This window comes from Cotesia typhae, unplaced genomic scaffold, assembly GCF_013202065.1.
Source record: "Cotesia typhae breed Kobodo isofemale line unplaced genomic scaffold, CoteBio_Ctyphae contig_48, whole genome shotgun sequence".
In the NCBI taxonomy this organism is placed as follows: domain Eukaryota; kingdom Metazoa; phylum Arthropoda; class Insecta; order Hymenoptera; family Braconidae; genus Cotesia; species Cotesia typhae.
In genome coordinates this window covers 13,090,605-13,107,402 of record NW_027423756.1, presented here as the reverse complement: position 1 = coordinate 13,107,402, position 16,798 = coordinate 13,090,605, and the positions used below count along the sequence as shown (strand labels likewise).

General features: G+C 33.1%; 1 protein-coding gene across 1 annotated transcript; it reads left to right on the top strand.

Moving 5' to 3' along the window:
• The first annotated feature begins 330 nt into the window (after positions 1 to 330).
• On the top strand, positions 331 to 13,799 carry Cad88c (cadherin 88C). The gene is made up of 11 exons (XM_074245766.1): positions 331 to 433; positions 5,823 to 6,318; positions 6,397 to 6,548; positions 7,490 to 7,870; positions 7,943 to 8,072; positions 8,182 to 11,381; positions 11,449 to 11,742; positions 11,804 to 12,043; positions 12,107 to 12,429; positions 12,491 to 13,147; positions 13,496 to 13,799. Exons 2-11 carry the CDS (start codon positions 6,129 to 6,131, stop codon positions 13,611 to 13,613), a joined length of 5,685 nt encoding a protein of 1,894 aa, XP_074101867.1. The 5' UTR covers positions 331 to 433; positions 5,823 to 6,128; the 3' UTR covers positions 13,614 to 13,799.
• Positions 13,800 to 16,798: the final 2,999 nt, after the last annotated feature.

Genomic DNA, 16,798 nt, shown 5'->3' with positions numbered 1-16,798 from the left:
CCATAAGAATAATAATAAGGAGTCATTAATTATTATTACATGCATTATTTTTTGGTCATAATAGAATTAAAGAGAAATTTAAACAGACTATCAGATAGTTATCATCCACACATGATGTCCAGCCAAAGGTGGCGGAAGACGGTCCACGCCTGGTTGAATAAAAACTCCATATAGATTGATATTAGCGGGCACAGCTTAAGCCACGGTCAGTGCCCACCATCACACATGCGATGAAGAACCACGCGGCAACCTGGGGAAACAACGCGCGGCTCTTGAGTTAAACTTTCAGTTGATACCGCACTCTACAAGCGGTCAGGAGTATTCTCTAACTTTTGCCTCTTTTAGTTACAATTTTGGATTTATTTGTGATTAATCAATGTGTTGTGTCGTTAAATTTGAGAGTTTAATTGATAGTTGCTTTATTTCAATAAATGTAAGTATCAATTTAAATTGCTTAATTTGGAAAAATTTAATTTTAATTTAAAATTGGGTGAAAGAAATACTAAAAATATTTTTACAATTAAAAACCTGTAATTTAGATTTAGATCAACTCGCTGTAATGTCTATCATATCCAACCATGCCACACAAATCAACTGACATGCAATTAGTACCGAGTGAACGCAATACTCATCGAGCTCACATTGCTCGCGAAGTTATGACTTATTATTTATAATCATAACTCGTATTCCTGCTATTTATTGTGAATGTGTTTCCTCTATTTTACTTGGGAAAAATTTAACATCGATGCTAATACAAGTAATTAATTATTTACAACCAGTTGTTATCGATTGTATTAATTCATCGAACTTAAATATTAGAGAGTTTCCGGAAAATCAGATAAGAAAAATGAATTATTGAATCAAATGCATGCAATCAACCACGTGGTCTAAATATTTACATTTTTAAGCTTTGAATCTGGTTTTAATTATTTAATTACATTAACAAGCTTAATTAGAAGTTTGTTATTTTGAAATATTATACTCTCTTTTTAATTTGCTCTAATTACTGGTCGGGTATCTTTGAAAATATAGTAATTGAATCAACACGGATTTAATTAAAATTGATAAAATAATTTTAAATGATTTATTGTTGCTTTTTTGTGTTAAATTTGGTTTATTTCCTAATTAGAATGATACAAAGTTACGATAAATTTTTATCTTAATAATAGAAAGACTAAAGAGAAGTAATTAGTGATAATTATTGTGATGTAATTGAGATATTAGATTCTAGAAAAGTTAAGATAGAATTTTTTTTACTTGCTAATTAAATTATAACGATAAAAGTCGAGTTGTTTTAGTTAGAAAACCAATTTTTGGAATTTTTTATGAAAGTAAATTAAAATTAAAAATTTTAAATCATTAAAAATTTAATTTTAGAGTATGAAAAATATTAAAAAAATTAAAACATTTTTTATTGTACTACTTAATTAAATTATTGAGATAAAACTGAAGGATTTTTAATTAGAATACTAAATTTTGGAATTATTTAACAAAAAAAAATTAAAAATTGAACAAAAATCCCACTTTTGCCTAAAAAAAACTTATATTAAATATCCAAAAAAATTATTTTCACTCATTGGCTCTAAAATTGATAAAAATTAATTAATTTTAGATTTTTTTTTTGTGATAATAAATTAAAATCAAACATTGGAATTAAAATTGATAAAAATTAAAAATATTAAACCTTAAAAAATGTAATTTAAAAATATTAAAAGTAATCGAGAAGGTAAATTTGAATTTTTGTACTACTTAATTCAATTATTAAGATAAAACTGGAGAATTTTTAATTAAAGGACTAATTTTAGGAATTACTTTATTAAAAAAATTAAAAATTGAACAAAAGTCCGATTTTTTTGCCTAAAAAACTTAAATTTAATATCAAAAAAATTATTTACATTTATTGGCTCTAAAATTAACAAAAAATGAAAGATTGTAATTTATAAAAATTTCAACACAAGTGCATTGAGTAAAATATAATAATGTTACTCAATCAAACCCGAGGCTAATCAATACCTATTACCTCTAATTATCGTGAGTTACACAACCCAATAAACAATAACAGCAATAAAACAACATTTATAACAATAAGAGACCGCGGAGCAGAGTTAACAAGTTGCTTTCTAGAAAAGGTATCATTAGTTTATGTAAAAATATATAATAAATAAATTCCTACTATCATTCGGAGTGGAATTGTATAGATAAAACATTTGCTTCATTATGTCACGTATATATAAGTCCGGAACATCGTCACGCAACGATTGTTTTCACAGTAGGGGTGGGACTCACAAGACGGATACAACATACGGTGGTGTGTTGTCTGCAGTACCCCGTATGTTCCCTGTTATATATATTTAAACTATCACTGAGGGATACACGCATGACAGGTGTGGGAAATGACGTCACGTGCCTAAAACACAATTATTCCAAGTTCAACATAGATCCCCGGTACCCAGACTATCTCTGTAATTTGTGTGTTTAGATAAAACAGGCATTGATTTAGAGCATTGACTCGCCCGCATTGTAGACTTGAGATTTGCTTTTAACAAAAAAAAAAAAAAAAATAAAAAAATAATAATAATAATAATGGGCTCGGGTAAAGGTAGAACGATAAACGATCCATACTTCTATTTGAAAACTTGAATAAACTTCTTTGAGTGAGAGTTGCTTCCGGCTTGTCGGTTAACTACGGAAAATTCTACGGAATATTATTGCCTAAGTTACCAAAGAGTTTATGGCCCCCTTGTCTGCCATGATAACTTTTTGATGCACGCGATGGTCATGTGGCAATCGATTGTAGTCCTGTCTGTACTTTTTTGTCCGGCTCTGACATTGAATACGAATGAAATAACCAACTGGAGTTTTTAATTTTTTTCAACGGTCAGTTTATCAAAAAATATTCATCAAAAGTTTCAATTTTTATTTTTTTATTTAATTTTTTTGGCCTTGTACAAAAATTAAATTAATAAAAAATTTTTAAGTCTTAAAAGTTTTAAAATAGAGAAATTAGAATTTTTCCGAATTTTTTTTTTATCGAGTTAAAAATCTAAAGAACAAAAATCAATTTTTAATAATAAATAAAATTTATTATTATTTTATTTTTATAAAAAAATATTTATCAGGCATTTTAAAAAAAATTTTGACTTGAAATTTTTAGAATGAAAATAATTTATTGAGAAAATTATAAAATTGCTATTAAAAATATTAAAAACAAAAAAATTCAATTTTTGACATTCAAAATTTTAAAAATTCAATTTTTTTGGGCTACAATTATTATTTAAAAAATTTTTTTAACTTAAATTATTCATAAAATAAAATACAAAAGTTGGAATTAAATTACCGGAAATCAATAGGGTCCGACAAAAAACATTTATTTCGTTTCCATACCAATCCCAAAAGACATTAACCACCAGTTGAAAAGGAAATCCGGAGACCCCATGCACCGGCCCCACGGGTATACTTAAGCATACTCCACAACAACAAAATAGAAAAAAATAAACTGATTTAATTAGTAGTACAGTTTCTTAATAGTTTTAGTTAGCATTTAAACAATCGCCAGAAGCAGTTAAGTAATTACTAATTGCTTAAAATCAGTTAGCTTCCGGACATAATTTAGCGTTTTGCTACGGCTGGATACTTTCTTGCCGTAAACAGAAGAATAGTCAATGAGAGCGATGCAATTATTATTATTATCATCATCAAATGCGGTCGTAAGTTAAACAATCCATAAAGTTAAAAGCAATCATTGAGATTCTGTTAGCAAATGCAAAGAGATAAAGTATTATCACCGCTTTTACTTTGCTATCGGGGAAATCGAGATCGTCACCCAATGCAGTGACATCCAATCGCAAGATCAAACTTTCTTCGACGAACAAATAGATATAAAGCAGGAATGCAGTTTGCTATTTAAATAAAAAGCTATAAAAAATATGTATAATAAATTAATTGACTCATTAAAAATTTGTTGGCCTATTTAAAAATTAATTCGTGGTTTTATTTTAGCAATTGTGCAACCAGTTGCAAAAATTTTTATTGTCCGAGTTCTAGTAATGCACTTATGCACTTATGACAGAGCAAACTGATTCTAGAAATGCTTTGAGCAAAAAAAACTCGTTAACATATTTAGCTATGTATCCAGGTGTGTATTAATAGGTGGTAAGCGTAATGTGTATTTAACAACTGTCTTGTTTCAAGTTTAACGACATGTCAGTGTCGAAGCTTTCACTTCAACATCAGTAGGTACATCGTCACATCACACTTGAGATTCCTAGATGTTAGTACTCGCATTAACGATAATTACTCCCGTCGGACATTAAACAGTAAAAAAAAATGGGAAGAAAGCGTTTCAAGTTTCAGGAAGATTTTCGACAAATCATACTTCGAAAAAAAATTAATTTGTCTTCATTGTTATTTTTTATGATAAAATAATCTTGAAGAATTGTTATTTGGGTTCGAGAACCGAGTTTGGCGCCTTCCGTTTAAGAAGATCCCAGATGAACCCGCGAGATAAGAGATAAAAGAACTAGAGAGCTGATATTTGGAACGATGGTAGTCAAAAAATTAGATATCGAATCGAAAGAAAATGACGCGATTGTTACACGACGTGCGCAAGCTGCGAGCGCTCACGTGCGCCGAGTATCAGGCTCGCATACAGTGTCAGAGAATCACAAGAGTAAGTGTAAGTACTTAACTTGTTTAAAAAGAGAGAAAGATCCGTGGAGTTAAAGAGAGATAGTTATTCATAATAATTTTCAGTGTACGCGCGCGCGTTCTCTTAAAACTACTTACTGATTGTGAGCCGACACTTTTTGCGCCGGCGTAGAATTATTCGAGATGGATATAAGTGTAATGTTTTAATAAATATAAACAGAGTTAAATAGACTGCACGCAAACTCGATCATCTCGGTACCGTTTTATTTTATTATGTCGTGATTGAGCATTTAGCGTGGCAGTCTCTGAATATATAACGCAGAACTGTAAACAGAGTTAATAACTTTAAATGCTAAATGATACTGGATTTCCGAACCAATTAATTGTAATTATTATTGTTGTTGTTAATTATATTACTTTAACGCTAATATGGAATAATAAAGTTTATGGTTTAAGAGACCAGTTTAAATAACGGGCGCAGTTTTAATCGGTAGGATGGAAGAAATACATGCTAACTTTGTTGGGCTCTAGAAAATTTTCATTTTTATAATATTAGGGAAATTATTATTAATTATTACCCGTGAAAAAAAATTATTTAAAGCTATATAAAACTAAAAAAATCATTTTTCTTTAAAATTGACTATTTATTTTTTAAAAAAACTTTCTTAATAAGTATTTAAATTAAAAATTAATGGAAAATAAGTTCTCTAGAAGAGTCGAAATAATTATTTTTATTTTATTACTTATATATCTTGAATTTAACTCTCTTCTATTGAGAATATTTAACGACCATGCGCCACCTATCGGAGAATTTTGATACTATTTATTTAAAAAAATTATATATTGCTATATAAAGCCTAAAATGGAAATATAAAGTCATATTAAGTTTAATATATAATAATATTCTTATATATGGCCAATTTATTAAAAAAAAAAAAAAAAATAAGTCGAATTTTCTGATGGGGGAATAAAAAATTTTTTTTATCGAATTATTATTAATTATTAATATTTAATTGATAGTTTCTAAATAATGAACAATTGATTATAATTATCAATTATGTAAAAAATTATTTCAAGAAATAATGAATTTTATATGTGAATAAAATCTGAACAAAAAGATATTACCAAGTAACCCAATTCCACGACAATCGTTACACTATATTTATTCTTTTCAGGTGCAATGAAACGATGCAGAACATGAGAATTCCTTAGACTTTCCTGACTAATTGACCGCGACTGGAAGGCTAATTAATCAGCTTCTCAATGGCTCTACCATTCAGTCTGGTTATTACACTCCAAGCGAAAGTTTTACAATTTATAATTTAATAATTCTGTAACATATAAACCTGTATAATAATATTAATGTCTAAGCTGAGGCGTGGTTTCCATCAACCACCGAGCACTTGCATTAGAGTCATACAGATGGTGAAAATACGAATTATGTTAACGATAAAGTACAACCATAAATTTATAGTTATGAAATGATGTTGACGGAAACAATGTCTCTCTGTGGGATCTTAATGTCCTTAAGAAAGGTACGACTTAAACTGTTTTGCGTGCTAATCTGCATGGCATCTCCCTGTCTCGCTAGAAATCACCCACCGCAGTTCCTCATAAACGGACAGACTGAGATCGTGGTGAGACTGAAAGAAGGACCCGAAACCCCCGTCGGTAATTACCGTTTTTGCTTTCAATAATTTTATATCATTAAGGATTAAAAAATAATTGCCACGCTGTTTCATTTTCTAGGAAGCTTAATTTACAGACTTAGAGGCATTGATCCCGACGGCGACAGTCTCAGGTTCGGAGTTAAAGATCAGCCAGGAGCTGACGTAATTCGAGTCGATACTGTCGGGACTCAGGAGGCCAATATTTATCTCAACAAATTGCTGGACAGAGAGGTATGCAATTGTTTGTTTATCGGAATGGGAAAATACGCGCTCCTTGGACCGGTTAATTCGAGATGTCACTGATACTAGATAATCGATAGCAACTGAGCACAAAGAGTCAGTTCGACGTCGTATTAACTCGACAACTATCTTCGCTAACTTCAATTACCCGCGCGAGCGAGGTTCCGTGTTTCTCCGAGCGTAAAAGAGACCATCTACCTCTCACAATCCTCTTTTCTTCTTCTTCTTCTTGCTCTTCTTTCTTTGCTATTTATTTCTGCACAGCGTTGTGACCGTCACGCTTAGCTTGGTTGGCAGTCTACTTGCCGCGAATCGAATCGCCAACGCTCGACATTGTCGGAATAATAACATTGTCAAGCGCATTAAAGTGAAACTCGGTGAAGATTAGTCAACCAAGTCCGATGCGGCATTTCCGGAAATTATTGGGCTCAATCGAACTTGACATTGGTTCTAAAATACACTTTTGTCTTTTATGATTATTGTATAGGATTTTTTTCTAAATATTTTAGAACTTAATTTAATTTTCTTTTTTTTTTTATTTTGTAAAAAATAAAATTTAGTTTCATTTTTATTTCGTATTTTGAAACATTAAATATAACTTGATAATAAATTTATTGAAAGCTCATTTTAATTTTTTTTTTGTAATAATAAAATTACAAATTTGAATTTTCTACAAAAAAAAAAAAAAAAAAAAAAATTATTACTTAATAAATTTTTCAATTCTTGCATTTTTGTAATTTTATTCTAAATTATATTGGCTTAAAAAATGAATTTAAGGATCAAAATTAATCGAAAAAGAAATTTTTTTCTATTTAATATTCTTAAAAATTATATCTAATTTTAAAAAAATAACTAAAAGTGAAGAAAAAATTTTTTTTTACCCTAATCAAACTTCTAAAATATTAAAAAAATAATTAAAAAAAATATTGCAGGTAAAAGACGAGTACACAATAGTCCTGACCCTAACCGATGACAAACTAGGCGACGGAAACTTCATTACCCAGAGTCTATTGCTCCTGGTGGAGGATATTAACGATAATATCCCAACTTTTCGTCCCCACCCCACGACCCTGACAGTGAAGGAAGACTCGGGACCAGGTATATTAACCACTTTAGAAGCTATGGACGCTGATGAAGGTCCTCATGGTCAGGTAGTTTACCACCTGCAAGAGCTTGATGGAGATAATGATGTGTTCTCAATCTCAACTGTCAGCGGTAAAGGTGTTATTCGTCTCGCTGGTAAGCTCGATTATGAAAAAAAATACCTCTATCAGCTGAGGATCCTTGCCGTCGACCGTGCAATTAATGGGAGAGTGAGTAAAACAGAAACTTTATTTACTGAAACTAATTGACAGCTCAATTTGTTTATTAATTTTTTCCCTCAGATAAATACAGGAACAACGGCGATCTTGGTTAAAGTCCAGGATGTTGAGGATCAGCCGCCGGAGTTCATTGCCATGACTCCAGTCGCCCGAATTAGCGAAAATGCCAAGATTGGAACTTCCGTTCTCCAAGGTTTGTTGAGCATTCACAGCAATCATTTTCAAATTGATCCTATTATTTTTTTCTCAAGAAATATATCACAATATTTTTCCAACTCATCAGGATTTATCTTCTGTTACAGTCCGAGCTATCGATGGCGACAAGGGAATCAACAACCGAGTATCATATAGTATCTCCGAAGGACCCAGAAACCTCTTCGACATTGACGCGAATTCGGGCCTCGTTTTCACACGCGCTCAATTAGATAGAGAAGCCGAGGACAATGGCGACGGGACATTTATCTTGGAGATAACTGTTAAAGAAATTTCTCGAGTTGTTCCGACGCCTTCAGTAACCACAGAAGTGACTATTATTCTCACGGATGTAAACGACGAGACTCCAAGATTCCGCAGCGATCGTTATGTAGCTGAAATAAACGAAAACGCGCCTCCTAACACCCCCGTAAACTTCCTCGGAGATTCAATTCCTGAAGTGTACGACCATGATTTGGGATCTAACGGCACCTTTCAGATGTTCATCGGCGACGACGCTGGTATTTTTGAAGTAACGCCATTTAGGGGCATCAACGAAGCATCATTTTTGATCCGAGTCAAAAATCCGGCGGAGCTGGACTTTGAGCAACGTTCGGTGATAAATTTGACACTTGTCGCAAAAGAAGTCGCTCTGTTTCATCCGAAATTCAGCGTAGTGCCCGTGACAATTTACATCAAGGACCAAAATGACAACTACCCGGAATTCTCGAAATCTGTCTACGAAGTTAGCGTTCCGGAAAACTGCCCAGCTGGAACCACTGTGGCCTGGATCCAAGCTTTTGACGACGACAGTGGGAACTACGGAAGTTCGGGAATCAGATACACCAATTTAGGAGGTAGCATTGCGTATGCTTTGAAGCTGAATTCAACCTCCGGTATCATTACAGTGAAGCAAACGGGCCCGGGGTTCGACCGCGAACTCGTAGCCCGGCATTATCTCACGGTAGAAGCTCGGGATGACCTTGGAAGGGGAAACCGCAATACTGTACAACTGGTGGTTAATATAGATGATGTGAATGACAATGCACCTGTTTTTGTGCAGAATAAATACGAGGTTGTTCTTCTGGAAAACAAAGGAAAATCTGAATCGCCAGTAACGGTTGAGGCGTTTGACATCGACTTGAATGGGACTAAAAATTCTGAAATCGTTTATTCGATAGTTGCGAGTGAGTTTTCGAGGAATTTTACTATCGATTCAAGAAACGGATCTGTCAGACCAGCCTATCCGATGGATTTCGAAGCACTGCCAATGATTCCTGGCCACAAAGAATCTTCCATCCGTCCTTTGAAATTGACCATCAGAGCAAGGGACTTGGGAACTCCCAGCTTGAGTTCAGACGTTCCTTTTATTGTCTACTTGAAGGATGTGAATGACAACGAACCGATGTTCGAACGCGCTATTTACCAGAAAAACATCCCAGAAGACCTCGTTGGAGGAACGAGTATTCTGCAAGTCAAGGCTTGGGACAAAGACTTGTCTTCACCGAACAACAAACTAGTCTATCGGATCCAAAATGGCGCGGGGGATAAATTTGTCATCAGTCCTGAAAGCGGGCTGATCAAAGTAGCGCCAGGGTCTAATTTAGACCCAGATTTAACTTCACCAAAAACTACAAAGTATGCTTTAACAGTTGTTGCAATTGACAGCGGTACTGACGTTCAAAAGTCGGCCCAAGTTTTGGTAAATATCACAATCATTGATGTCAACAACAAACCACCGGTTTTTGTAGATCCAGGGACTGTTTCTATTCGAGAAAATACCCAAGTTGAAGCGTACGTCCATCGAATTGTAGCTAATGACCCGGATATTGCTCCAATTCTGCGGTACAGAATTGATCCGAATTCTTCGGAAGCGAGAAATGAAGAAGGGACTCTAATTCGAATTCAAGAGTATGATTATCTAGCGGCTTTTGAACTCAATGCTTTGGATGGTCTTCTGAGAGTCGTAAAACTACTGGATCGTGAAAGAGTGGAGACAATTAAGTTGGGATTAGTTGTAGAAGACTTGGCTGCTGTGAAAGGGAGCCAGTCGGCGTCAGCGACACTGAATGTGGTGATTGAAGATGAAAATGATAACAATCCTAAATTTCGAAGGCCGTTTTATAGAAGATCTGTGATGGAAAACAGCAAAAATGGGGTTCATATCGCGAGTATCGTTGCTGATGATGCTGACAAAAATCGGACGATAACTTACTCCCTGGAAGGGCCGGCTGAAGCTACTGATCTTGTACACTTGGATCCAGAAACTGGAGAAATGGTTGTTGCGAATAAAATGGATCGGGAAGTATATTCGTGGCTGAATTTGACAGTACGGGCTACTGATTCTGGTGTGCCGCAACGAGCCAGTTTGTCGGAAGTTTACATTCAAATTCTGGATGAAAATGACAACAATCCCTATTTTATAACCGATGTTACCAATATTACGATCATAGAAAATACGAAAATAGGAACGGAAGTGATTCAAATTGAAGCGAGAGATCCTGACAGCGGTGATTATGGAAAAATAACTTATTTATTGGACCATATGTCTTCACAAGGAAGATTTGCAATCCATCCTGAGACTGGAGTTTTGTCTGTGGTGAATGAAATTGACTGGGAAGCAAAAAGTAACTATGTGATAATAATAGAAGCGTGGGATAACTACCAATTTGGTTACACGGCTGGAGAATCACGAAATGCATTCAAACAAATAGAAGTAATAGTCGAGGATGTTAATGACAATTCTCCTAAAATGGAAATACCTGAAGAGTGTATTACAATATCCGAGTTCCATGACATTAGAGACGCAATAGCGATCATCAAAGCGACCGACGCTGATAACCCGGCGAGTCTTAATGGACAGATAATGTTCAGAATCTTAACTGGAAATGAAATGGGCTTGTTTTTGCTGGAGCAAACTGATTATTGGACAGTCAAGATAAAAGCTGTGAGTTCCTTGAGAGGAAAATTCGGCAACTATTCGCTGCTACTGGAAGCCCGTGATCTTGGATCTCCAGCCAATCAAGACAATAAGTACTTGAAGGTCTGTGTCACGGATTACAATGACAATCCTCCAGTATTTTTGAGCCCTCAGCACAACACAACTATTCGCGTACCAGAAAATATGACTGTTGGCTCGACTATAATTCAAGTCGAAGCCCAAGACGCGGATACTGGATTAAACGGAGAAGTCCACTATCGGTTGAAGCAAGATCTCGCTGGTCACTGGAGAACATTTCAGATTGATGACAAAACTGGAGTGGTGACTCTTAAACAGTCATTAGATCGCGAAACTCAGAAGATGTATGAGGTAGAATACTTTCGATTGATAATTGAGTCTTCTTTAGTCCAAATTTTCTAAAGTTTGCACTTTTCAGATAAGAATCGAAGCGTATGATCTGGGAATTCCAACACCTCTGAGCACGGACTTGGATCTCATCATCTACGTCCGGAATATCAATGATTACGAACCGCAATTTTTGGTAGACGTATTCACAGTAACATTTACGGAAGAAAAACCCCCAGGTTCGGAAGTTGTTGATCTTCCGGAAACGATTGATAGAGATGAAGTCGACGATTTAGACGACCCGCCGACCCAAGTTTGCTACTTTATCGTCGGCGGGAATAACAACGGCTACTTTACCTTAGATCCTTACAGCCACAAGCTTACCGTAAGTGAATAACGTTCTATTGATCGCGGGCATTTAAAACATAGTTAGTATTTAATTTCAGACTGCCGAAAAATTAGACAGAGAAACTCTAGAGGAACATTTGCTTTTGGTGAAAGCAACTGAAGATTGTTCTACCGTTCCTGAAAACGAAAGCTTTTTTGATTCTGCTGATGATACTCTACTGAAAGTTGTCATCACTGTTAATGATGTCAATGACAACGCGCCGAGATTTGTCAGCAAAGTGTTTACTGGTGGAGTGACTACAGAAGCTGATTTCGCTACTGAAGTCATTCATGTTAAGGTAAAGCTTGAGATCAATGACTTTTAGTCAAGATTTGAAATTTATTGGGATTTTTCCAAACAGGCAATTGATTTAGACACTGGAGACAACGCTGCAGTGAGCTACTACCAGGTTGGAAAAATTCACATGACTCTCACTGAAGGCCTGGACGACATGAACATCCAGCCTTTCTTAGTAGACAGACTAACCGGCGCGGTGACTTTGAATTTTGATCCTCAGCCAAGAATGAAGGGCTACTTTGACTTTATGGTGCTCGCTAATGACACCGACGGGCTTAAAGACACCTCTCGGGTTTTTATTTATCTGCTGAGAGAAGATCAGAGGGTTAGATTCGTCCTGAGGCAACATCCTCCAGAAGTTCGGAATCGAATTGACAATTTTCGAGAGTAAGTTCAAATTTTTGAAATAAATTTTGGAAAAAATTTGAAAAAATCTATTATTTTTTAGAATTCTTGGAAATGTAACGGGAGCAATCGTGAATGTCGACGAGTACAAAGTCCACGAAAATCAAGACGGGTCTGTCGATCGCACGAGAACGGATCTGTATCTTCATCTGGTAAACCGTAGGGATAATTCAATTTTGGACGTCTCTGAAGTTCTTGAGCTCGTAGATCGCAACATCGAAAAATTGGACGGTCTTTTCAAGGATTTCAACGTTTTGGACACCCAGCCGGCCGAGTCGCAGGCGATAGTCCAAATTGAGCAAGCTGGAACTACTTTTTGGCTGCTGGTACTGACGCTGTTTCTTGGCGCGCTGTTGATTATGTGCATTGCGATTTGCTTATCGCAGAGAGCTTCGTTCAAGCGACAATTGAAGGCTGCCAATGCTTCTCCGTTTACTACCAATGAGTCTGAGTTTATTCGCGGGCCAGGGAGGGTTCCAAATACTAATAAACACAGTGTGGAGGGGTCGAATCCCATTTGGATGCATGCTTACGAGAATGAATGGTTTAAAAGTGATGAATCTTTTAGTCATAACTCGGATCGTGATTCACTGGATGAAAATGCTTTGAATAATGAAGAAGTCGTGGAGAGAAATTCCGGGGAAAGAATTGCCAATGAAAATCCTTATTATACTCAACCCGGACCTGGTTCAATATCTAGGTAATTTAAAATTTATTTAAAAAAAAAAAAAATTTTTTTTTTTAATTAAAAAAAAATTTTTTTCATTAAAATTTTTATCAAAGTTATTATTTACAATTATTTTGAATTATTTAAATCAAATAAATTTTTTTTTGATAAGATTAATTAATTTATTTATTAAATATTATATTTTAAGAACAAAAATTTATTTTTTTTTTTTAAGGATAATAATTTTTATAAGGCAATTTATAAATAATTTGCAGTTTACTTAATAAAATTTTTTTTTGGCAAATTTAATTGCAAAATTATTATTTAAAATTCATTTTAAAAAAATTTGATTAATATTTTTTATTTTTATTATTTTTACAGTGTAGAAAGTATAACAGCCAACCAAAGCGAATCTTGTCGAGAGTCTCCAATCTACCAGCACCAAAATCCAGTCCTAAATAATCCTCTCGGTAAAAAAGTAGAAACCACCGAGTTATAATTAAATAAAAAAAAAAAAAATTAATTAAACAACGAATCTTGTAAATATTCTATCTTTTGTACTTAATATTTATTTATACGGTAATATATTTTGAGATGCCACTGTTTATTTATTAAAATAGGCATAAATTAATCTCTTTTTATTTATAAAATACATCCTAAGATATTATTTAATAATTTGAGTGTGAGTAAATTTTGTACATGTTTTTGTAAATGTTTATTGTAAGAAATAAACTTTTTAAAAATACTTCCATGTGTGGAAAGTTTTTTAACGCACCGAATAAATCGATATAGATGATTTACTGTAACGAATGCAACATGTCGCATTGGCTAATTGTAACGCACACGCGACAAAAATAAAGTGGGTCATTCTATCATATCAGATAATATTTTTAATCTAAAAATTTTTATTTTAAAAAATTTTTATTAAAAGTTAATTTAATTGTTCGTGTAAAAATAAATCGATCCTCTTAAAAAAAAAAATTATCTTAAATCTGAATACTTAAAATAAAAATTTTTTAAATCACGCAATCGCTTTAAAATTCTCCGTCAAAAAATAAACGGTTTATTTTTTTTATTATTTTGAATTATGACCCAATTTTTAAACGTAAAACATATGTAAATAGATAACGGTGTCAAAATATATAATAAATTATATTCGGGTGAATTTAATACGAGTAAACGATAATAGAAAGCCAAAAAAGAGATCGGGAGAAAAGTAAACTACCTCAGTCGCTTATCGTCTTCCTGGACATTGTGGTTGCGTGCAAGTTTATGGTAATTTGGGGTGAACTAAGAACCCGTCGGTCAGTCTCGACTCATTCCCCTACATATATATAAAGAATACAGCCACACAGAAACAGTATAAGGGCAAGTGACCCCACATATAACAGTATATATCTTAGCGCAGGCAGAATATTCCACGATAAGCCGGTGCAATCCATTCCCTTCGCTCCCGCAGGACATTTAAAGACACGCTGTATCTACTGCGTTATTTTGCCGTCGTAAAAATTTCTAAACCAATCAAATCGCGGTAAAAATCACGGCGACAGAAAAGTAATTTAGTTTTTACGGGAAAAAAAAGTTGAGGCAATAATGAAGTGACAAAGCAAAAGGTCGAGTGATTTGAAAAGGGCGGACAGATAAGACTTTATAAGGCTGACTCGGTTGTTATCACGCGATTTTTATTCCACTGGAGAACACTGTTGTAAGAACTTTGTTTTGTTGAATTGTAATATAAGGGGTTCTTATACTTTTATAGATACGTTCTTAGATATTATCCACCGAATTATTAAGTCTGAGTCATCGCGTTCAAATTATGTCGCACGCAGTTTCTATATATAACTGTATATTACTTTGACTACATAGACGGATTATTGATTTTCGATCATATTTCATGGAGTAATTCCCGGCTTATATGTTAAGCTCACATTTGTTTCTTCTTTGAATCAATATATGTAACTTCTTCAAAATAATTTAAATTTTATTTTTATGCTGAATAAATTTAATTATTTTTAAAAGCTCGAATTAGAAATTTTTATCAAAATTTAGTCGAGATTTCAGATTTTAATTTTTACTTTTACAATAATTAATTTTTTAATATTAAAAATAATTTTTAAAAATTTAAGAAAAAAACTTTTTATCTAAAATTCTGAGTAAATAATTTATTTTTTAATTAATAAATTTTTAAAATTACCGATAATGTATTTAATTTTTAAGAATAAATAATTGAATAATTAAACTTATCAAAACTAGAGAATTTTTTTAAAAAGTTTTAATAAAAAAAGAAATAAAAGGCTTATAAAAAACATCGCGAGTTTTTTTCATGTTGACGCGCTTGATTGCAGGTTTAGTTCAAGCAATATAATGTAGAGTAGTTTCACTGCATTTGATCTCTAAACGGATAGGAAGGATCGTAAAATATAGTCATGTGGGTCAGCTATAACTTGCTCTACATAGTAACATATCAAAGTGACCAGAACAGAAAAATAAAATAAATTTAATTCATACAACAATTTTACAATTGAATAATTCATAATTTATTATTTGTAATTTACAATAGTAATAAAACAACTTTTTAAATAATGTGAGTGGGATTACTCGAGAATTAAATCAGCTTGTTGATTCCACGTTAAGGGTGGTTAACCACAACCATCCCTACCACGAAATATGCCCCAAGTACCAGTACCGTGACGTTTCGTCCACGTGACGCCCGGCGTTACAGGGGCGATCAACTTTAACACTGCGACAACCCCTTCAAATGCCTCGGCGCGTCCTTCGCGGCCACGTGTGCCCTCGTCCTGCCTCTCTAAAATGTATTGCTGTGATTATATTTATTTTTATGTCGCTGGGAAAGTGTTGATTAGTCATTCTATTCAATTTAGTGCTTGCAAATAGTACAAAAATTATTTAAAATTTTTTAGATAGTGTTTGTTTACGATAAATTCACTTTTAAGTGAAAGTTAAATCGATTTTTGTGGATGAAAATGATTTATTAAATATTTTTTTGTTAATTTAATGTGAAATTTATTTTTCGGTGGGATTTAAAATACGCCGATATGTTTTGGAAGTTAAAAGAATATTTTTAAAATAATTTTAAAATTGCAGGTAAAATATTTTTTAATTAAATAATTATTATAAAAATTTTTAAATGAAAATTTTATTAATAAATTTAAATTTTAAAATAAATTGACACTTGCAGTAAATTTTTTCCTCTTTTTTTTTTTTTTTTTTTATCTAAATAATTGATCTAGTCGCTGAGGACCTGAGATATCAGGGCGACTTTAAATAAATTAATTAAAAAAAAAATATTTATCGATTAAAATTAAATAAAAAATTTTTTTTTCTAAAGAAAATTTCAATATTTTACTTTTTAATAAAAATTTATTTTTAATTCTAAAAAAAAATAAAATAAATGTCATGATGATATGTCAGCGTAAAGATACTTGATCGCTCTACTTGTAACTGTGTCGAAAAGGTCCTACAAATAATTACCAGCGATAAATTTTAATTTAACATTAATAAATGTCACGATTAATAACCGTCCATTGATATTATTCTCTCAATGAAAAATAAACACAAAAAGCTTTTACGCTTATTGCAATCAAATAAATTTATTTGCTCTGAATGTGAGTAATCAGTTCACAGAAAAGAGGCCGAAGAAGCGCTCCTTTTTTACGGTATGTT

Coding starts and splice junctions, on each gene's coding strand:
- Cad88c (XM_074245766.1), top strand. CDS start 6,129: ATGATGTTGACGGAAACAATGTCTCTCTGTGGGATCTTAATGTCCTTA. Junction 8,073..8,181: donor TGGAACTTCCGTTCTCCAAG/GTTTGTTGAGCA, acceptor CTTCTGTTACAG/TCCGAGCTATCGATGGCGAC. Junction 12,430..12,490: donor CGAATTGACAATTTTCGAGA/GTAAGTTCAAAT, acceptor ATTATTTTTTAG/AATTCTTGGAAATGTAACGG.